Genomic DNA, 20,868 nt, shown 5'->3' on the forward strand with positions numbered 1-20,868 from the left:
CTTATATAAAAAGTTCTTTATAGAAAATCAATATTATTTTTTCGTTTTTCTATCCCTTTCGTATCTTCTAGAAAAATTACCAAAGTTCAAAATTTCGGTCAAACCTCATAAAAATAATTATGCATTAAGGTAGTTTTTCTCTATTAAAACTTTTAAAAATATATTAACATTGAGTTTTGTTTACATAAATTGTCTAATTAACAAATAACTAAACTTAAAAGATAACTGTTAATAATTAAAATGCCTAGTTGTCTTCTAAGAAAAATATTTGAAAAATAGTATTAATCGAGTTTCAAAAATTACAAAAAATATATTGAATAGAACACTTTTTGTGCCTAACTAATATTATATAACAAAAGATTAGTATTCAATGTTTAAATGGGATGAAGAAATAGTTTGTATAAATTGAGATACAGCAGTCAAAATAGTAAAAAATAGAATTATTTGAAAACATGAAGATTAATTTTTTTGATTTATTTATAAAAATTATAATAATTAAATTTTTGTTCTAAGACACAATTTAAAAGGTAGATATACAAAAATAAAATTTTTATAACAATGGAGCATTTTTTTTTACTTAGATTAGAAAAAAGAAAGGTTATTAATTTTACTAAAAAAAAAGTTATTATAAGTTTTACCAAATTAAATCAAATTAAAGTTTAACATTTTTTATTGAAATTAAAGTGATTGTTGTACTGTTTGCTGTTTAATGCAGATTTGCTAAAAATAAAATAAAACGTTTGCATTTGTCGTGCGCACATCAAACAAAAATGGAGATTAAAAATTGTTTTTTATGTATTAGCAAATAAACAAAAGCCTTTTAAACTCATTGTTAACGCCTAAAATATAATCAGCCTATGATAGTGTCAAAGGTAATATTATTAAACGTTGTATACTACGATTGTATTTTTTTTAGAAAGTTTTATTATGCTAAGTACTACTAAGTTTTAATACTTTTATATGTACAGCAAAGTTTTTGTTTTTGTTCTTGAAAAAACCAAAATAGTTTACAAAAATATAATCATTATTTTATCTAACTAGTATAGTTGTTTTTGAATAAAGAATAAAATTGCTACAGCAAGATATTTAAACTAAATGATATAAAAAAGTTTTTAACATAAAACTTTACTTATTTTTAAATTGAAGCAATATCATAACGCTTTTTAAAAAACCATAAAGGCTTTCAATTTAAAAAAAAAATTAGAAATTAAAACAAATTTTAAAGATTTTAAGATTTATAACTCTAAATTTTTTCGTTTACTATGTATTACTTTAACCATTTTGAAAACTCTAGATAGTACAAAAACTTAAGAACATGAAAAAATTTTGTATTGTTGGTGATGAAAAACCTTTAGAAGAGTTCAATTCCCAAATACCAGAAGTACCTCCAAATGGTCTTATCGTTAAAGTTATTTAGTTGTTTTTATCGATTAATCTAACAAAAGTAAAATAAAATAAACCTTCATACAAACTAAAGTAAATTACTTTACAAGAAAAAGTTAAATACTAACTTAAGTGTTAACCATAGGAAGGTAATTAACTCATAAAATAAATATTACACATTAAAGGTTTAATTTTAGTTTAATAAAATACTCTGCTTGAATACAAGCATAAAAATACGTCATTTTCATCAGTTGATACATGGCAATAAAAAAAGATAAATTTAACTCATTTAGTAACAGTAGTAATCATCATATACAAATATTAATTACATACAAAGTCAATTACAAAAAACAAATCAAAATACTAAATATTAGAGTAGGAAACACAAACATATAAACACCAAAAAGAGCATTAAGTAAATTAAGCAACACTATCGTCAAATTATTTTCGCCTACAAAAGGTAGGTTTTCTAATTAAAATACATATAGCTTACATTTTTACTAATTCAAACACGTTATAACAAATTGTAATTATCTTAATCTCTCTAAACTGAAATTCTCAGCACAACTCTGGTTGTTCACCAAATGATTCGCAATTGCAGATCTTTTTATTGCATTCATAACTTTATTAGATTTATTTTCTTTTTCTCTTTTAGTTATATCCAAAAACTTATCTATGCAAGCAGGTATATGTATTTGTTAGCAAAAATAATTTGATTACAATGTTGCTTTATTTACTTAATGCTCTTTTTGATTTTTATATGTTTGTGTTTCCAGCTCTAATAATTAGTATTATCATTAGTTTTGTGTAATTGACTTTCTATGTAATTAATATTTGTTTGTGATGATTACTACTGTTACTATATAAGTTGAATTTATCTTTTGTTAATTGCTATGTATCCACTGATAAAAATAGCGTGAAATATATCTGGATTTTTGCACTGAATGTCTTTTTATATTGTTTAATTTTAGTTATTTTGACTTTAAATGTTTGTGTTGATAAAAATACGTCCTACTTAAAAAACTAGCTACCCAAAAATTTATTAAAGTATATAAGATTTAGTACTTTATTAGACGTTTCTCAAATATTAACTTAAGTTAAGATATAACAATAAAACACAATAGCGATAGACCAACTTTTAGTTCTCAACTGAGATGAAAAAACTTTTGTCATTTTCAAGCATAAAAATTAAAATAGGTTGTAAATATACTACTTCAATATTAACAGGTTCAGGCTCAAACTTTCTTTTAGTTACTTTCTTTTAGTTACTTTCTTTTAGAAATCTTTCAATTAAAGACAGTAAGAACTTTATAAAAAAATTATCGTTCTTCTTGAGTATAAAAACTTAAGAAATCTTTATAAAATAATTGTTTTTAGATCAAGCGTTCCGGTATATGTCACTCGGATTTAAATCAGTGGCACAACAAAATAAACACTGGTACTACCATGCGGAAATTCACAGATAATCCGAACTACAACTTTCCAATAACTCCAGGGCATGAAATTGCGGGTGTTGTCGAAACATTAGGGAGTAATACTAGTTAGTTTCATTAATTTCAAACTTTATATATATTTTTTCTATTAGGGTTTTAGTTATTTAGTTTAACAGGTAGATGAAAGTTAAAAAAAGTATATACAAACGTTTTTTATTACATTACTTGTTCTATTATATAATTTTATATTTTGTTAAAATTATTTAGCTGAGTTAGTTCTTTACTTTTTACGAATTAAAACTCAAAACAAAACCTTTTAAAATTAGTAACAAGTCGCTAAACTTATAATTTAGCTGATTGTGAGTTGAAAGTTGGTGACAATGTGGCTGTTTACCCATGGATTTCTTGTGAGAACTGCTTGTATTGCGACTATGACGAGCGTCCACTTTGCGACAAAAGGTACCATGGTCTTGGAATCGGGGCACCAGGGGGGTGAATTGATGCAAAACATTTTTAAAGCACAATTTAAAGAAAAAAAACTGACAAAATATGTTAATTAGATTGTTGCAGTTTGGGTGTATTTAATAAATGTACCTAGTTATATTATATGTTCAATTTTTCAAAAACTATTTCACTCTGCAATATAATAACAGAACTAAAACTGTTCATTTAATCAATGCTAAACTTCAGATATGCGACCCACGTGTCAGTCTGCCACACAAAGTTTGCAATAAAACTTCCGGAAAACATTTCCTTGGATGTAGCTTGCATGCTGCCCTGCTCCGGATTGACTACTTTCGCAGCTGTTAAAAAGTTGCAGCCGACTGTTGAGAAAAAAACTAAACAAAAGGGTATATCTTATTGCCCTATAATAACTTTTTAATGAGCAGTAAGGTAATTTGTAATCTTTTTCAGCTTAAAATAAATTTTTGTTACTAAATTTATCGATTAAAGCAAGAAAAAACGAAAATAAAAAAACATATGTAAAATGTCAAATGGTGAGCCATAAGTATATAATAGTTTTAAATGCTAAATTTAACGTAAGCGATAGTTGCTAACACAAAAAAATCATTAATATAAGATACTTTTAAAATCCTGCGTGCTTTACAGGATCGTGCTCAGTGTTAATAGTTGGAGCTGGTGGTCTTGGTTTGTGGTGCATTCAACTTGCCAAGCATATTTTCCCCGCTACCACCAAGATTGTAGCTGCTGATATATCTGTTAGATACTAAAAGTTTTATACTATGTAAACAATGCTTCTATACTTTTCGTTTATACTTACCTCGATTTTATATGATGTAACAATTTAAATTTAAAAAAAAACATAGGCAAATAGTTTAGAGCAAGCTAAGAGTCGAGGTTGCGATGACGTTGCGCTTCAAACACGCAGCATGAGTAAAGATGAAGTCATAAAGGACTTGAAGGGAAAAGCTTTGGACGGCGCATTTGACGGGGTGATCGACCTTGTGGGTAACACGATCACAACAGAAAGACATTTCGGTGTTACACATCGGGTTAGTATAAACACAAAGTTAGTTTCTAACCAGATATATTTTTATTACTTAAATAAAAGCATATTTTTTTCTAGGTATGTACTTTTTAAATACCAATTTATCTAACACCTAGTTCTACAACCTTGTAATCTAAATTTATATACTTAGTTCTTATTAAAAAGCTTGGTTCCAGCCAAAGGAACTATTATTTACAGAATTACTTGTATTCAACAAAACACCTTATAATAAAAACATTCACATATAATACTAATAGTCTTGTAAAGTAAAACATTAAAAAAAAACGTTTTAATTTGAAAAACCTCTTAAAATATAAAACAAACCAATATTTATAAAATAAGTTGATGTGTTCTAGCTACTATGACGAATAACTATACTTTTTTTTAATTTTAAATATACAATAGTTAACTCTTTAAAAGGACAATGTTAAATCAACGTTAAAAAAAAAAAGAGCAACAAGGCTTAGAATTTTTTTGTACTCTAAACTGATTAAAATTAACAGGGTGGTCATATTGTGATGGTAGGTTTGTATGGAGGAGCTGCATCCTTCCCAATTATTGACTTTGTTCATGGTCTTAGAACTGTACAAGGTTCATTAACCGGATCTTTGGAGCAGCTTAGAAACCTGATTGAACTTGCCTCAGTAAAGCTTGTTAGTTTGCATAAGTCAAAATATGTGGAAAAAGTTATTCTTTAAAAATTTCAAATATTTGCGTATTGTCAAAGTTAAGTACTAATAAGTTATAGTACTACTAAGCAGTTAGGTAAGTTTAAACTTTAATTTAATTTAATTTTGTCGTAATAAAACATTACCTTTAGCTATAACTGTCAAACAAGCAAAATTTATAGTAAGAAAAGTAGAGTTTTAAGTTCATTTGTTTGTGTATACTTTTATATACGAAACTATATCATGTTGTAAAAATATAGTTACTTTTTTTTTTTTTTACTAAAATTAATTCTAACAAACTTTATTAAAAATGTAGTTTAAAGCTAAGTGTTTCAAGAGTTTAAGCGTCTGCTTGAAATATTTAGAATAAAATTAAAATGTAGTCGTTAGATAAACTTTATTTATTTTCTTAAAAGACCTTTTAAATAGTTTGTTGTTGCTAAATTAGTATACAAGACTTTAAGATTTTTATTTTCTTTTAAATTAATAAATCATAACTAAAATATATTCTTAATATTTTTTCGTACAAAACATTTGTAACTTTAAAACAGCTAACTCCACCACCAATAACGACGATACCTTTAAAAAAGTGTTATGAAGCAATGTGCTCGTTAAGAGATGGAAAAATTGTTGGAAGATACGTACTAGAATGTTGAAATTGTGAACGATATATATGATATAAAAAATATTATGTTAATAAACACAATTAATTTTTGAAATTACATTATTTTTGAATAAACTATAATTATCAGTCAAAACAACTTTGATTTTTAAGATAAAATCAAAGTCAGCTTATATGCATAACTAGCTTGGAACAATTTAAAACGTACAGCTTTTTTACTTTAGACTTTTATTATAATATTTCTAGTAGTATATATTATTGTTTTTAATCGTTGTAAAATATCAAAACAATAAAAAGAATTTACAACATATACTATTAATTTTGCCTTGTGTTTACATTTACTCAAACTTTATTTAAAAATTGATATGAAAGAACGTACTACTACACATTCTATAAAAAGACTAAAGAAGGTCCAACTAAATTTATTTTACATTAAGTGACTATACTTTTGATGTAAAACTTAGCAAAATATTTAAAAAATTCCTTCATACGAAAGTGTTAAGTTAAAAAAATGATTAATATTTTAGTTTCAAACAAGTTTATACTTCACAGCTATTTAACCTTTTTTTTCCAGTATTTAAATTTTTAAATTAATTTAGTCTAAGTTTGTTAGTTTTAAACCTATAATACATTTTGTTGTTATTTCTATTTATATACATAGTTATTTAATTAAACCAACTTCTTTATAAATTAATATTTTTTCAAGCGCTGGTTTTGTATGTTCAACTGTCTAAGTTTTAGTCTAAAAATAGATAAAAACTAAAACAATTCATATACTTTTTATAAGCTATCTTTTTCAAAAGTTTTAGTTATTTCTGTATATTAAAACAGGAATAGTGTCAATTTAAGGAACAAAAGGTAAAATTTTGTAATGCATTTTATTCAATTACTAACCTAAGTAGTAACCTAGAGACTAGAAATATCAATCTTATTCTTCTAAAAAGAATAATCCTCTAATTGTATTTTGAAAATTAAAAGTTGAAAATTACCTCCTGGTAATGGAGTTTAACCACGATTATTTTAGTTTTAAAAAGCTGTTTAGGTTTTTTGTGCCATATTATTAATTCATAATAGTATTATATTGTCTGAATCTCAAGTCTACTTGGATAGTTAAAAAAAACAAGCAGCTTTATGATAAACTATACTTGTTTTACAAAGGAAAGTTTAAAACTTTAAAGACTTTTAATTTAATAAATTAGAAAAATTATACTCTTTAAGCCTTCTATATATATATATATATATATGCACTGAAATATGCACTGAAAGACAAGAGATGCCTAAATAAAAGAAGCGAGCTTGTATCGTCTTGTAGACATATAAAAAAACGCTTTTAAAGTTTAACAAGTTTTAATTTCATCTCAAAATAATCTAAATTTCAATTTGTACCTTAATTTTATCTTTATCTCTTTCAATTATCTGTCGTAATATATATTTACTCACTGAAGTTTTATGAATTTTTGCCAGTTTATTGTCGATTGGTAAATTAATTTTTGCACAAGCCGTTTTGCATGATTTTTGATAGTTTAAAAATTACGTCATAATCTATTTATGCTAAATTTTTTAACTTTCATTTGTGTGTTTTGTTTTGTGCTTTATTTTTAAACTTGTTTTGAAGCTGATGAGTGCATAGGCACGAAACTCGAGTCCTTTGAGTTTTACATGTTGAAATAAACTTTTATATATGTATATATATATATATATATAATAAAATAAGGTTGTTATTTAAACTTAAACACCTTTTACTGAGCCACACTTGAAGGGCTCTAAGATAGTTTATTAGAAAAATAAGATTTCAAAAAAGCTGGTACACGTGATTTTTAAAAAGTTAGATGATAGATCGATTTTTGTACTGAACTCTTGTAATGCACAATATTACGTCATAATTTTTTTGTTTTTTCGTATAACTTTTGCTTCTATATTTAGCAAAGTGCTTTTAATTTTAAATTTAGCTGGCTGAAGATTAAGGCGTCTAGTCTTATGAAGCACGTGTACCAGCATTTTTGAAATCTTTTTTTTCTAATAAATTATATATATATATATATATATATATATATACTTTGTAAACTGAAAAATTTTATTAAAAATATTTCTAAAGATCCAATTGTCCTTTATATCTGTTATCATTTATTTTTAAAAATAGAAGCATAAATATTTAAATTTTCAACATAAATCACATGTTTCAAATATCTATTTACTGTTTACGATATGAAATGCCATATTTTTATAGAATTTTAAATAAAACTATTTAGTCTTGCATTTCTAAGGTCTTAATCTAACCAAAAAAATTTTTGTCAAGAATGAAATTAAGTAGTAAGCAGCTCTTTATTAGTAAATGGCTTAATAGTGAATACTTTTTGCCGAGCAGCCTTTTTGAGTAACTTTAAACCATAGTTATCATATTTTGTTATTTTGCAAATTCAGTGATGTAACATCTATGCATTTCTACTCTTGTATCGCAACGCTTTAATGTAAACCATTACACTGGAAAAAATATAGTTTTTATAACCATAAAATTAAAGGAGACTTCATTTATTACGGCTATACTTCGGAAACACGTTTTATTTAGCCACAAACTTGTGACGAAAATGATGTATATGCTAAAGATACAAAAAATATCTTATGTAACGTTCTACGGGCAAATCTTATGTAAACAGTAAATATATTAAGACAACCAACGAAAACATAAGCAAAAGTTTACAGAGCCTAAGCCTGGACTTTTGTATGCCGTGAGACTATCTCAAGTTAAGATACGGTTTGATCAGACCAATTCGATCATCAGACCACAAGCCTTCGGTAGACTGAGACTTTTTTTTGTATTTAGATAGGACTTATTAGTTTGTCCTAACCTAAAAACCTGCAGTCATCACCCTACAAACGGTTTATATTGCTATCACAATAAGCAACCGTTTGCTGGTATTGATCAGTGACGTCAGCATTTTCTTTTGCCTTTAGGTTTTTTGGATATGACTGACTGACGAGTTCTAATAAGGACTAAACCGGTCTCAGTTTACCGAAGGCTTGTGATCTGTTAATCGAATTGGTATGATCAAACCTTATATATTAAGACAATAAAACACTTGATTTTTGTATCGGATATTATTTAAACTAATAAATAATTTTTACTTACTGGACCCGGCCTGCAGTCATAGTTTATCATACTTTGCGAACTGCGGCCCGAGAGCCTGCTTTTATTTTGAAATTGATGCGGCTTATGAAAGGTATAACCTGTGGCAACATGAAATGCAAATTTAGCTCGTGAAAGAAAATTCATAAAACTTACTCTTGCAATTCCGAGGTTTGAAATGATGAGTAAAAAAAGGCTCTAGTTAAAAAATATACTAAAACTAGATTTTTTGTGTCTGTCATGAAGACTAAAAACTGAAACTTCGACTGCGGTTTGCGAATATTTTTATTTTTTCAATTTGGACCGCGGCCATCAAATGCCTGCCGAGCCCTGTTCTAATGTAACGTAATTCTCATCATAAACTGGTACAAAAAACTATCTTTAATTACATTTAGAATGTATTTTTTTTTACTTAAAAGTGGTTTAAGTATTTTTGATTGATGCAAGGGTATACAATTTGTTTTGTAAATGAAATTATCAGTTAATGTTGATAAAGACTGCATGAGAAACAAAATAAGTCGTCTCAGTTTAAAAAGTATTAGTTTTAATAATACTTTTGAAAACAGTAGTATTGTAAAAATGGAACACATAAAGAAACTATACAGTTAGTTAGATTTTATTTTTTACTAGATTTAATAGTTTTAAAAGTAAAGTTTTGATACTCTTAAAATGTTTTTTTTTTAATTCTTAGAAAATTAAACTGTTATTAATTATAAAAAATATTTTTTACTATTATTACAAATTCTAAAAACTTTAGTTATGTTTACATGTTTAATAAAAATAAGATAAATGTCAAAATTAATAATAATCATTTATATTATTTTAGGGTTAGTTTGAAAAATTTCAACTAACATTTAAAGTATAAGCAATGATAAAGTTTTAAAAGGTAAAGTTTCAATAACATTTTATACAAGGATATTGGCTTTAAAGTGTTTTAAAGCAAACTATTTGCTTAAAGCATGTAATAAACTATTTTTCAATGTAAACATGATATGATAAATATTAGTTAATATTTAATAGAGTTACAGGTTTTTAATGTAAAAAACAGATTAGATATTAAATAAACTAAACTTTGACGTTAAATTTGTCTTAGTTTAAAACTAGAAACAAAATTATTACCTTTTTTTTAATTATCACTGTAATACTACTAAAAAGAAGGAAAATAAGACAATAAAAGCAGTTCTTTATTTAGGAAGTAGTTTAGGAACAGATTGGTTTCAAAAGATTTAAACTTTAAATATATAAACGTTTAAAATTAAAGGAAAACCTACAAAAAACTTAAAGTTTAGGTATTTTACACAATACTTAAACTTTTATACTTGTTTAACTACATTGTAACGAACACGCCTTCTACCTTTTGATGAGAACAAAACTACACTTTTGTCGTCTAGCAATAAGAACAAACCGCGTAAAGAATTTTTGTTTGCTCAAACTACATTGTCCTCTGCAAACCAACGCAACTAAAAGCACGTGACAGAAAAAGTTTGTAATCTTGAACGAAGAAATAATGGAATTTAAATTTAAATGACTTGTGTTAATAAGAAGTTTCACTTAAAGCAATTTGCTCAGTATACTTTGTTACTCTACAGAAATCAATGCTTGAAAAAGTTTTTTTTATATAAAAATCATTCTTTAGGCTTTAGATTTTAGATATTTTATAAAACTTTTTTTTGTTTTATATTTTTCGTTTTGACTACAAACATATTTCTTAAAATTTTTATTTAAGAAATGTTCTAGTTTTTTTAGCAGTATTTATAAGTATTGACTAGTTGAAATGTTTTTAAACATATGCTTTCAAAAGTTATTAATTACTTCTTGATATGTTAATATTTGATTTAGACAAAGAATTACTAATGCTTATAATATATATACATAGCTATTTGTTTTACTAACTTTGTTTGAAAGCAAAAGAAGTAAGAAAAAACGTAAACTAGCTATATTTTTTATTTTTGTAATGAAACTTCGTAGTTATGTTAAAGAAGCTTGATATTTTGTTTAACCTTGTACATAAAATTTTGTTTGTTCGAATGCAACACTTTTTTCCACAAAGCTCAAATATGTTTGATTTATACCCATACTATTTTATCTGCAAAAGCTTTATGTAAGCAAAACTTAATCGACCTAACTTATTAAGAAAACATTAAAAAAAAGTTTTAAAGGGAACTATAAAGTGCAATAAATAAAATATTGATTATAAATTTAAGACTTTGTAAGTTCCCAAAATAAAACAACTGTAAAGTAATTTTATTTTCTTAACAAACAGAACTTACAAGATCTAATACTTAAAAAGAAATGTTGGGCTTAGCCGTATTAGCAGCGGTTTTTTCAACAACCATGGCTGCCAGTGTTGACGTGGTACAACCACCCATCCTCATGGAGAACAACTACGGGTTCATTGAGAGCCCTGGTTTTCCTAACGGATACGACTCGGAACTCAACATGACGTGGGTCGTCGAAACACAACCTGGATTTGTCATAGAAATCGACTTCACTGATTTTTATCTCGAGGCATCTTACGACGAAGATTTGGGAGGAAAATGTGTTTACGACTATGTAACAGTTGGTTTTTATTTTTTTCTACACTGTTTTTTTTTTTTTTAAAGATACTTACTAATGTACTTTATGTTTAGTTTTTGTTCGCTTAATAGTAAGTAATTTGAAAAGTTATACCTGTTCAATATCAATGTCGGTATATTCTAACACATTACAGTAAAATCATTACACTTTGATTCAGAAAAAAATGTTTATTGTAAAAGTATTAACTAACTGAAAGAAAACAGTTTGTGAGTTGGGAGTATGATACACACTATAAACAAATAGATGTTAGAGTGCTAGAGGTTTATTTTAAAGACCTTTGTCGTTTTTAATACATATTAGTGATCTGTAGAATAATGCTAGTTTAATCGGGCTTAACTTCGGGAAAAACAAATAAAGACATAATATAAAAAAAAACACACAATAAAAAAAAAGATCAAGAAAACACTTGGTGTGTGGCTCGATGACATTGAAGTATTTTGATACATCATATCCTTTGGTTATATCTTTAGACCTTTGATTAATCAAGTTGTTAAATTGCCAAATTTTTAAAGTTAAACAACTTTAAAAGAAAGAGAAAAATGAAATCTTTCTAAAACTTTCACTAATAAAAGATTTCAGACGGAGATGAGGTGGAAAGACTTTGCGGTGTCAAAGGAGTTCATTCTTTTCTTGCGCCTTCAAGTAAGCCTTATGTAAGTGACACCAACAAAGTGGTCATCAACTTTGTATCGGACTACTCAAACGATGATCCAAAGTTATACGGCTTCCGACTTTACTACTCAAAAGTTGGTTAGTATAGCATTTTTTATTATCTTTAATAAAGCAGATACACTGACTATTATTTTATCTATTTTTGAATCATATGCTGCTTGTTTTGTATATAAATTTTGTTTAGATGCAATATTCTAAACAGTTTTAATTTAATTTTAAAATTTTTATCTGGGTTTTACACTAAGTTTTTTTTTGTTTTAGATGCAAACGAATGCAACTTGATGAAAGAAGGAGAGTTGTTTCCAGATTTGAACTGGGATGAGGCACTGTATTGTAACCAGCATTGTGTCAATTTTCCGGGCAGCTACCAGTGTGCATGCAAACCAGGGTTTGAACTTCATGAAGACAAGCACACTTGCAAAGGTTAAATTTTTTTAAACTAACTAATTTTGAAACTTTAAATCCATGCGGTTAACAATATAATGTTATTGTTTATAAGTTTTTTTAGTAATTAAACGTTAATTAAACGAACTATTGTAGTTATGTGTGAAGATGAAGTTTTGACCGGGCGAAACGGAACCATAACCTCTAATGGATACCCCAACAGGTACTCCAAATACGCAAACTGCAAGTGGACTATAGAGGTAAAGCTGTTTACGTTAAAAAATAGTATAAAAAATACTGAAAGTACTAAAATAAAATATCGAAATTAAGTGTTTAAGAAATTTTTTGTTTATAAATTTTAGGCAATGGAAGGTCACTCAATCGTTTTGCAATTTAACGAAGAGTTTTGGATGGAAGAGCACGATGAAGAAGATGATTGCCCGTATGATCGACTTACAGTAGGATTTTCTTCTTAAATAGTATAGATCAGTCTACAAAGTATTTTAGTCCAACTTTTTTGAAATTTTGTATAACTAACTTTTTATTATACTGTATTTTTTAATAAAAGCTTGTTTTCTTACAGATTGAGTACGTAAACATCGATGGTATTGACGTAAAGGACTACTACTGTGGAGACGAGGCGCCACTGTTGGGAGACTCAATGAGAACCAGGGCGAAAAAAGTCGATATAGTATTCACATCTGACCGCACACTAGAGGGCAAGGGCTTTAGCGTCACGTACTTTAACGAACGTAAGTCAGAGTATCGATAAATATAAGTTTCAATTTAAACCAAATAGAATTAATGCAGAGTATTTTTATTTTAAAGTTGAGTAGTTTTTGATTACAAAACTTACGTGAATTAATTAGTAAGAATGATAACCTAAAAAAGTTATTAAACCAAAGTTAACAATTACGCTTGACACTATTACGTTTCAATTGAGCTTTTTAATGGAAATAGTAGTCTTACTTCCATAGTTTTTATCAAAAAGAATTTAAACTTATGCCTAATATTTTTTAATCAGTTTTATTGAAGTAATAGCATTTGTACTAAAGTTATCAGTAAAATAAATGATAAGAAGTTTACAAATTTTTGTAAATAACAACTGGTTTAAATACATAAAAATATTACGTATATTGTTTTTTTTTTTTCAAAAAAAGCTATTTGAATTTTAATTTGAACTTTTCACAATGTTTATTAAACGTTATTTTAGGACTAAAAACTAAATAATTTTACAAGAGTTTAATTAAAAAATATTAAAATTAGTCTGTTTAAAACAAAGAAAATTAAGTTTATTTAAAATAAATTGTTAGTTTTATTATGTTTATATAAATATAGACTAATGTGAAACAGTAAGTTTAATACTTTAAAAATCAACACTTTTTAAACCATATAAATTACTTGTTTGTACCCTCATTAGTTCTTTATATTTTAAATATTTGTAAAACCTGTGAAATAAACATATACAACTTGGTATCATAAGAGCTGTAATACTATATCCTACAGTTTGAAAGTTGTATAAATGCTAAAATGGCAATTTTAGATATATAAATTAGTTTTTGTTCAGTACTTATTTTTTTAAACAGTTTTAATAACAATTTTTTTTTTCAGCTGATGACTACAATTATTACTAAAGAATGAAAAAAAAGCGAAGAAAGTAAAAAATGTTTTACTTTAATCTCTAATGACAAAACTTTATTGATAATTAAAAAAACCTATTTAACTTTATTAATAATTTTTTTTAATGCAAAATCCTAAAAACTATTCACCTTGTTATATATAGAAATTGAATGAAACACAATTTAATGCTCTAAATTTAGCTTTTCTAAACATATAGTACATTGTCTTTACACTGCATTTTTAACATAACAAAATAAACAGTAAAATAAATCAAAGTGGTTTGTTTTAACTTTAAGTTATTTAGTGTAAAATACCGTTAAATTTTTATCAATTTTAAATCAGATTTCGTACAATAATGTATTTAATACTGTTAACATTTTAAAGAATGCTTAACTACTTAATTTAGGTAAGCTTCATTTTTATTTAAACTTTTACTTTAAATTTTTGTAAATTTCATGACCCAATAGAGTGCTTTTACGATCTAGACTTTATAAATAAACACTTGTAAACTTTGTTTCTTACTCTTAGATTTTCATTCGTCTAGATTTTACGACTCAAGTCTAAAAAAGTGTAAGAACTAAACACAATATACATACTTAAAAATAATTAATAACGGGTCTGCTTTAAAATAAACTTTAATTTTAGTAGAAAGCTTCCCAAAGTTTTCGTTTATTTTTAATATCTATATTAGTTTAACCTAACAAACTCCTAAAGCAGGGGTCGGCAAACTGCGGCCCGCGGGCCATTTGCGGCCCTTGAAGGGTCAATCTGCGGCCCGCGAGCACGATTTTTTTTTGAATGGAATGCGGCCCGCGAAAGAAATTTCTGCGGCCCGTGAGCATGTAAATGTGGCCCGCTGAGCAAAAGTATATTCTAAGTTCAATATTTTATGAATGTTGTAGTTTATTAGAATTTTATTAGTTTCATCAAAGTTCTTGTATAACATTTTGATACTATTAAAAGGCTTAACTGCTTTGTGTTAAAAATGTAAAAAAGACAGATTAGCATTTGAGTTGTTTTTTTTCTCAGTTTTATAATAACTTTCTTCTTACAATAACAAGTTATAGTCTGAAAAAAACAGTTTTAAAAGTACTAAAAAGTTATTTATATAACACCTATTAAGTAAATGAATAAAATGCAAATGTTTTCCCTTGTGTACAAAAGTAATGGACAATAGTTAACAAAAATGTCATTTCTGTACAGTTTATATATTTTCCTTAGTATGTAACTTACACCAAGATATTTTATCACTTTATTTAAAAGTACACAAAATCATTAAAAGTAAGATAAAATTAGGTTTTAACATATTTAAAATGTTTTATAAGTTTTCTGTGCACTTTATTTTAATTCCTATGCACACCAATGTACAGAAATGGTCATTCTTAAAACAATTTTAGAACATTATTTAAGTTAGATTAAGTTCAATTTAAGCATAATTTTTGATCATAATTGTTTTTACATACAATATCTAAGAATGTACAGACACATTTAAATCAACAAATATGACATAAGTAAATTAGTTTTTGTTCAGTATAAATTTTAATTTTACAAACAAAATTTTTGACAATTTAAGTTAATTTCTTTGCATTTCATTGCACACTTATATATACAGGTGATCTTTTTTGGAAATACCTATTTAATACAAACTAGATTTAGGGGTGATAAATTTGTTTAGTCTGTGTCTTAATAACTAAAATTGTTTAAATTTAAGCAAATAAACAACTTAACATTGTTACACACTCAGACTAAGTCAGGCTAGTTTATAAACCTCTCGAATATCATGCAAGTATAGCCGTTTTTCAGTTTATGAATTAAACTATTTTTATTATTCTAAAATGTAACGATAGTTTTTCGATCAGCCAGGCAGGAATTTTTGCTTTGAAGAGTAACAAAGTAAACTTATGATGTATGTTTCGTTCATTTCACAGCTTTGGTTTTAATCATGATATATATTAAGTTTTAAGTCTTGCAGCTGCTATAACTGGAAATATAATTTTTATTATTGTTTACATATAAACGTGAACAATCATTGTTGCCAAAAAACTTTGAATTTTGAAAAAACTTGAAATTTGACAATTTAGGCTAAAAAATATGGAACTTGAGAATTTTTGAAAAATACTTTAAGATTTAAACAAATTTTACATGTAAATTAATGAAATTTTGACTTTACACAAAAGATCTATCATATAATACGTTTTTTGTTCTCAACAATTTTATTTATTAAAAAACACATTTAAAGTCGCCTAACAGTATCTTTTTAACTTGCTATACTGTTTCAGAAAGTTTTTATACTTTAAACTTAGTTTTATACTAAAAATAGACTAAAAAACTTGCACTTTTAAAAACATGGAATATATTTAGAAAACCTGGAAAAAGTTTTTTAAAAACCTTATGCAGCCCTGAAACTGTTTACATTCTTTCTAAGAGTTAAAAATAGCACAATTATTTTTGTTTGACATAACCTTTTTATAAGTTTTCTGTGTGTTTTTAATTTATTTCTACGCACATCAATGTACAGAGATGCTCATTTTTAAACCACATTTTTAAATAATACTTAAAAAATTAGTTGGTAAAAATATCTCAAATAAATATTTTCAGATGAGCAGCATTTGTTGTTGCTTTCATCTTAATAGATCGATTAAAGTCCCAATTTGATTTATTTGACTTTGAAATATCAGAAATTGCCTAAAAGCGACTTTTTGTTGTCACTGAAAAAATTAACACAAAACTTTTACTATCACCAAAACAAGTTCTTTAAAAATTTTTTTAAATCTAAATGGTGTCTCCTTTGAAGTATTTACTTTTGCTTCTTTATAACTTACCTTGACAAATTTTTCTGATAAGTTCGTAGTTACTGAAAATTATAGTATGCTTTGTTAAAAGTAACTTAAGCGATTTACTTTTTTTTTTCGTTTCTCGCAACAACTCTTAATTAACGTTTTGTGATTTTTATAAATCGTCTTATTTTTCTAATATACTCTTTTTTATAAGCAATGTTTTTATTGCAGATAAAGCAATAAATAATTGCTACAATTATCTTCTATATTTCGTGAGTTTTATTTAAAACAGGGCTGCAAAAGAAACAAACTAGTAGAAAAACTTACACTTGGTTAAACCTATTTAAGACATTTTAGAAAACTTAGGTGTACGTGTGAAATTTTTATTTCAAACACTTTGAATAAACCTTTGAATTCTCAGAATAGTTTTTATGGCTTTAGTGAAGTTTACTAATTGTAATTTTTACTTTTCGTTTTAAATATTTTGTACTTTTTTATGATTATACTTGAGTTAAGTATTTAAGCTTTTGTTTTTTCAAATCAAGTTTTTGGCTTTTTTAACTTTTAATAAACTCAGGCTGGTTTTATGTAATTCAGACATTTTTGCTTTAAAAGTGGGAACCATGTAAACGACTAATTAATTGTTAATAAGGTGTTTTATTAAAGTGTTCAAGCATTAGTTATGTTAAAAAATTCTTATATTTTTCTACGTAATATATAAGTATTAAATTTATTTAGTTAACTAGTTACTGAATTTTTTTTAAATGCAAATTATTTAAAACACAAAAAATATTTTCAACAGTTGAAATTTTAAAAATATGAAAAAGTGGTTGACAATATAAAAAATATATAAAAGTGACTTATAGATGGTTTTAAAGCTTGGTTTTTATAGATAGTTAGGTTGTAAGTAAAATAAAACATATATTAAGTTAACCTTATTAACTTTTAATGATAGTACATACATAGTTATCAAGTCTTGAGTATATTAGTTTATGAAAATTGTATTCCATTAATTATGTATAATTTAAACAGGTATTCTATATGTAGCTAAAAGTCTTAAAAAATAAAAAACTGAATAATTTTTTTTGTTACTATCACTAAAACTAAAACTGCGGCCCGCGAAGATTTTGGAAACTTGAAATTTGGCCCGCGAGCACCAACTGCCTGCCGACCTCTGTTCTAAAGCAACTATCAACTTTCTTTTAACTTTCTTATGAATTAAGTTTTGTGTTTATTATAGAAAAAAAACTAAAGCAATCAATTTTTTCAAACGTAATTTTAGCTTAAAATCAAGTTACTAAAAAAAAGTTACCACATAACAAGGTGTTATTCTTGAAAAGTTTAACTTAGTCTGTAGTCCTAAAGGGCCTGTGGTAGGAACTACCTTTATTTTGGGGAAGTCCCCTTTTTTGTGCTAAACGCTTAGGCGCGTTTAGCTCTTAAGGCTTTTACTGAATTTACCTTACTCATTAGGTTTAACTTAGTAATTATTAAGTATGTAATAAACTTAATATATATAATTTCTTTAATGAAGTGAGTTTATTCAAAACGTGATGTTAATGTGAGAACTAGGAAGTAGAAATGATAAAGCAGCTAATAAATCAGTTGAATAAAACTGCGAATATAAACACAATAAATAAACACAAAGTTCTACAAATAGAAATGTTCTTAAAGTGTTTAAAATCTTAAATACTTATATAGTTCTTACTAATAAAAGTACTAATAATACAGAGTCTTAATATATATCGTGCTTCATGCACAACGATGGCTAAACTAAGCACAATATAATACGATAACGCAAATAAACATCAAGATCTTATAAAATTAAAATAATAAAAAAGTTCTTATAATCAATTCATGTGCCTCTCGCACGGTCTTATGGCTTAACTGAGCGCATTACAATACAGTTATACAAATAAACATGAAGTTCTTATAAAATGACAATCATAACAAAGTTCTCAAATTCAATCAGTGTCTTAAGTTCTTATTATAATTAGTGTGCTTTTTGCACGATGTTATGGCTAACTGAGCCAAAAACAAAAATAAATAACAACATATTCGAGCTGCGCGTAGTGCGCGAGCTACAGGCTAATGAGCATTTTCTTATCGTTATCTTGAAATAAGTACACAATTTTGGCTGACTATAGCGCCAACTGGCGGAAAAGTATAAAACAACGAAATCGAGAATCGAGTTCGTTACAAGACCATGATTAATATTTCTAAATTAAATCTATGAACTATAAACTTTAACCAAAACTCTCTGTATCCAACTTTGTACTCTTTACCATTGAGTTTTACGTCCTTTATCTAACCTTTCTTCTAGAAATTATACTTTAATCACTTTAAGTTTATTTTTTCTCTGTTATATATATACAAACATATGTTACCCGTATTCAATTTAAATGTTATCCTTTGCAAAATAGATTTTTTCTGCACATCGTGCGAATCTAGATATAAAATATATAAAACAGTTGTCAATGTTAGAAAAAATTAGAAAAAATCTTTAAAGCGTATTACACAAAAAAAAGAATAATGAAAGTCAGTGCAGTTTTGCTGTTAGATCAGGTGTGTAGACTTTGCATAAAGAAAGAGTAAAGTTTTAAATAAGTCAAAAAATTATTAAATAAATAAAACATTTTTAAAATTATCTACAAAAAATTAGAATAATACTTAAACATTACTAAACCTAATAGTTATATGTATGTAACACTTTTGTAACTAAATCAGAAACTAATGGCACAAACTCTAAAAACACTAATAACCTGCTACCTTAACAACTCAAAGTAAATTACAAAAACTTTTCATTCTTAATACACCTACAGTATCATTTCCTAATTTCGATACTTTATTCACGTTTCCGTCATGGAAGTTTCCATTATTTAAGAGCTTCCCCCTGAATCACAATAATCCTGTTTCACTTCCAATGTAGGTTCGTTTGCCAACTCTACGTCTTTTCTCGCATTTTTCACGTTTGATTTGGAAAAAAGTGGCGAATCCTCGAAACAGAGAATGATAGAAATCGCGTTGATTATCAAACTGAAGTCGTACATTGCGGAGTTGAGCGATCGAGGTAAATCTTTCTGGAAGACCAGAATTACGAGGGCTATGTAAATGGTGTCCGACAACGAACTAGCCGCCATGCTTTTAGCTGCCCTGGAGAGAATTCGTTTCACGCGCAATTTGGTTGATTCGATATTAGGAGCGCAAGTTTTCTTCATCCGAAAGACAGGGTAAAGAAAGAGCAAAAAGATTATCTACTAAAAATGTTATATAAGTTTATTATGTTTCTTATTTATACTCAAAACAGTTTAAACTTAAAATTTATAATGATCTATTACTTCACTAAGTTTATTTTAGCAAACGGACTTTAAAACTTTTTTACAATAAATAATATATTTTACTTCTAAAACTATTTAATACTTCGTCTATTTAGACAGTAAAGAATTACAAACTCAATAATTTGATATTTTTGTAAAAACAGTACATAGACTAAAAATAAATGGTTATTATCTTAAACTTAATTCACCAAAAATAATAGTATATATTTGTCAAACAAAACACTAAAACATTTGTCTTCTAACTAAAGATTGTGTTTTTTAAAAGAATCGTTTAACTTTTTATAAACAACCATCATAAAGCACTTAAATTTCTGTTTAACAAACAAGCTGTACTTACTTCCATGGTAATTACTGTAATCAACGCTTGTTTAATTTTTTATGTTGTCATTAAGTTTTAGAACCCAATCTCGATAAAATAACCTTGTTAAATAAAAGCTTACTATTAAGTGATTTAACTCAGCTTCCTAATCTAAAAATTGAATGATGTTTTTTAAGTGTGAACTTTAGGAAGTTAAAGGATTTCTCATTAAGACTTTAACGAGTCTTTATTATTAATTTTTGATGTATATGTATTATTATGTGTTGTATAGCTTGTTTAACTTTTAGTTTTAGACTGGTTATAAAATTACTCTCACATTTTCATTGATAAAATTTTCAGTATAAAAACCTCTTTTTTACATATTATACTTACAACTAAACAAAAAGATTCAGTAGTATAAAGTCACTCTAATCAAAGTACTAATACCTTGACCCTTAGCTA

The 20,868-nt window shown here is 26.4% G+C and overlaps 2 protein-coding genes across 2 annotated transcripts; both read left to right on the forward strand.

Moving 5' to 3' along the window:
• The first annotated feature begins 1,315 nt into the window (after window positions 1–1,315).
• On the forward strand, window positions 1,316–5,650 carry LOC145838244 (6-hydroxyhexanoate dehydrogenase-like). The gene is made up of 8 exons (XM_082945811.1): window positions 1,316–1,408; window positions 2,761–2,923; window positions 3,170–3,308; window positions 3,507–3,667; window positions 3,927–4,036; window positions 4,145–4,330; window positions 4,830–4,979; window positions 5,546–5,650. The coding sequence occupies exons 1-8, from the start codon at window positions 1,316–1,318 to the stop codon at window positions 5,648–5,650; spliced, it is 1,107 nt and encodes a 368-aa protein (XP_082801937.1).
• Window positions 5,651–11,007: 5,357 nt separating this feature from the next.
• LOC145833377 (mannan-binding lectin serine protease 1-like) lies at window positions 11,008–14,262 on the forward strand. The gene is made up of 7 exons (XM_082940558.1): window positions 11,008–11,299; window positions 11,890–12,067; window positions 12,251–12,412; window positions 12,530–12,633; window positions 12,736–12,831; window positions 12,957–13,125; window positions 13,985–14,262. Exons 1-7 carry the CDS (start codon window positions 11,033–11,035, stop codon window positions 14,005–14,007), a joined length of 999 nt encoding a protein of 332 aa, XP_082796684.1. The 5' UTR covers window positions 11,008–11,032; the 3' UTR covers window positions 14,008–14,262.
• Window positions 14,263–20,868: the final 6,606 nt, after the last annotated feature.

This window comes from Thalia democratica, chromosome 1, assembly GCF_965202585.1.
Source record: "Thalia democratica chromosome 1, ktThaDemo2.hap1.1, whole genome shotgun sequence".
In the NCBI taxonomy this organism is placed as follows: domain Eukaryota; kingdom Metazoa; phylum Chordata; class Thaliacea; order Salpida; family Salpidae; genus Thalia; species Thalia democratica.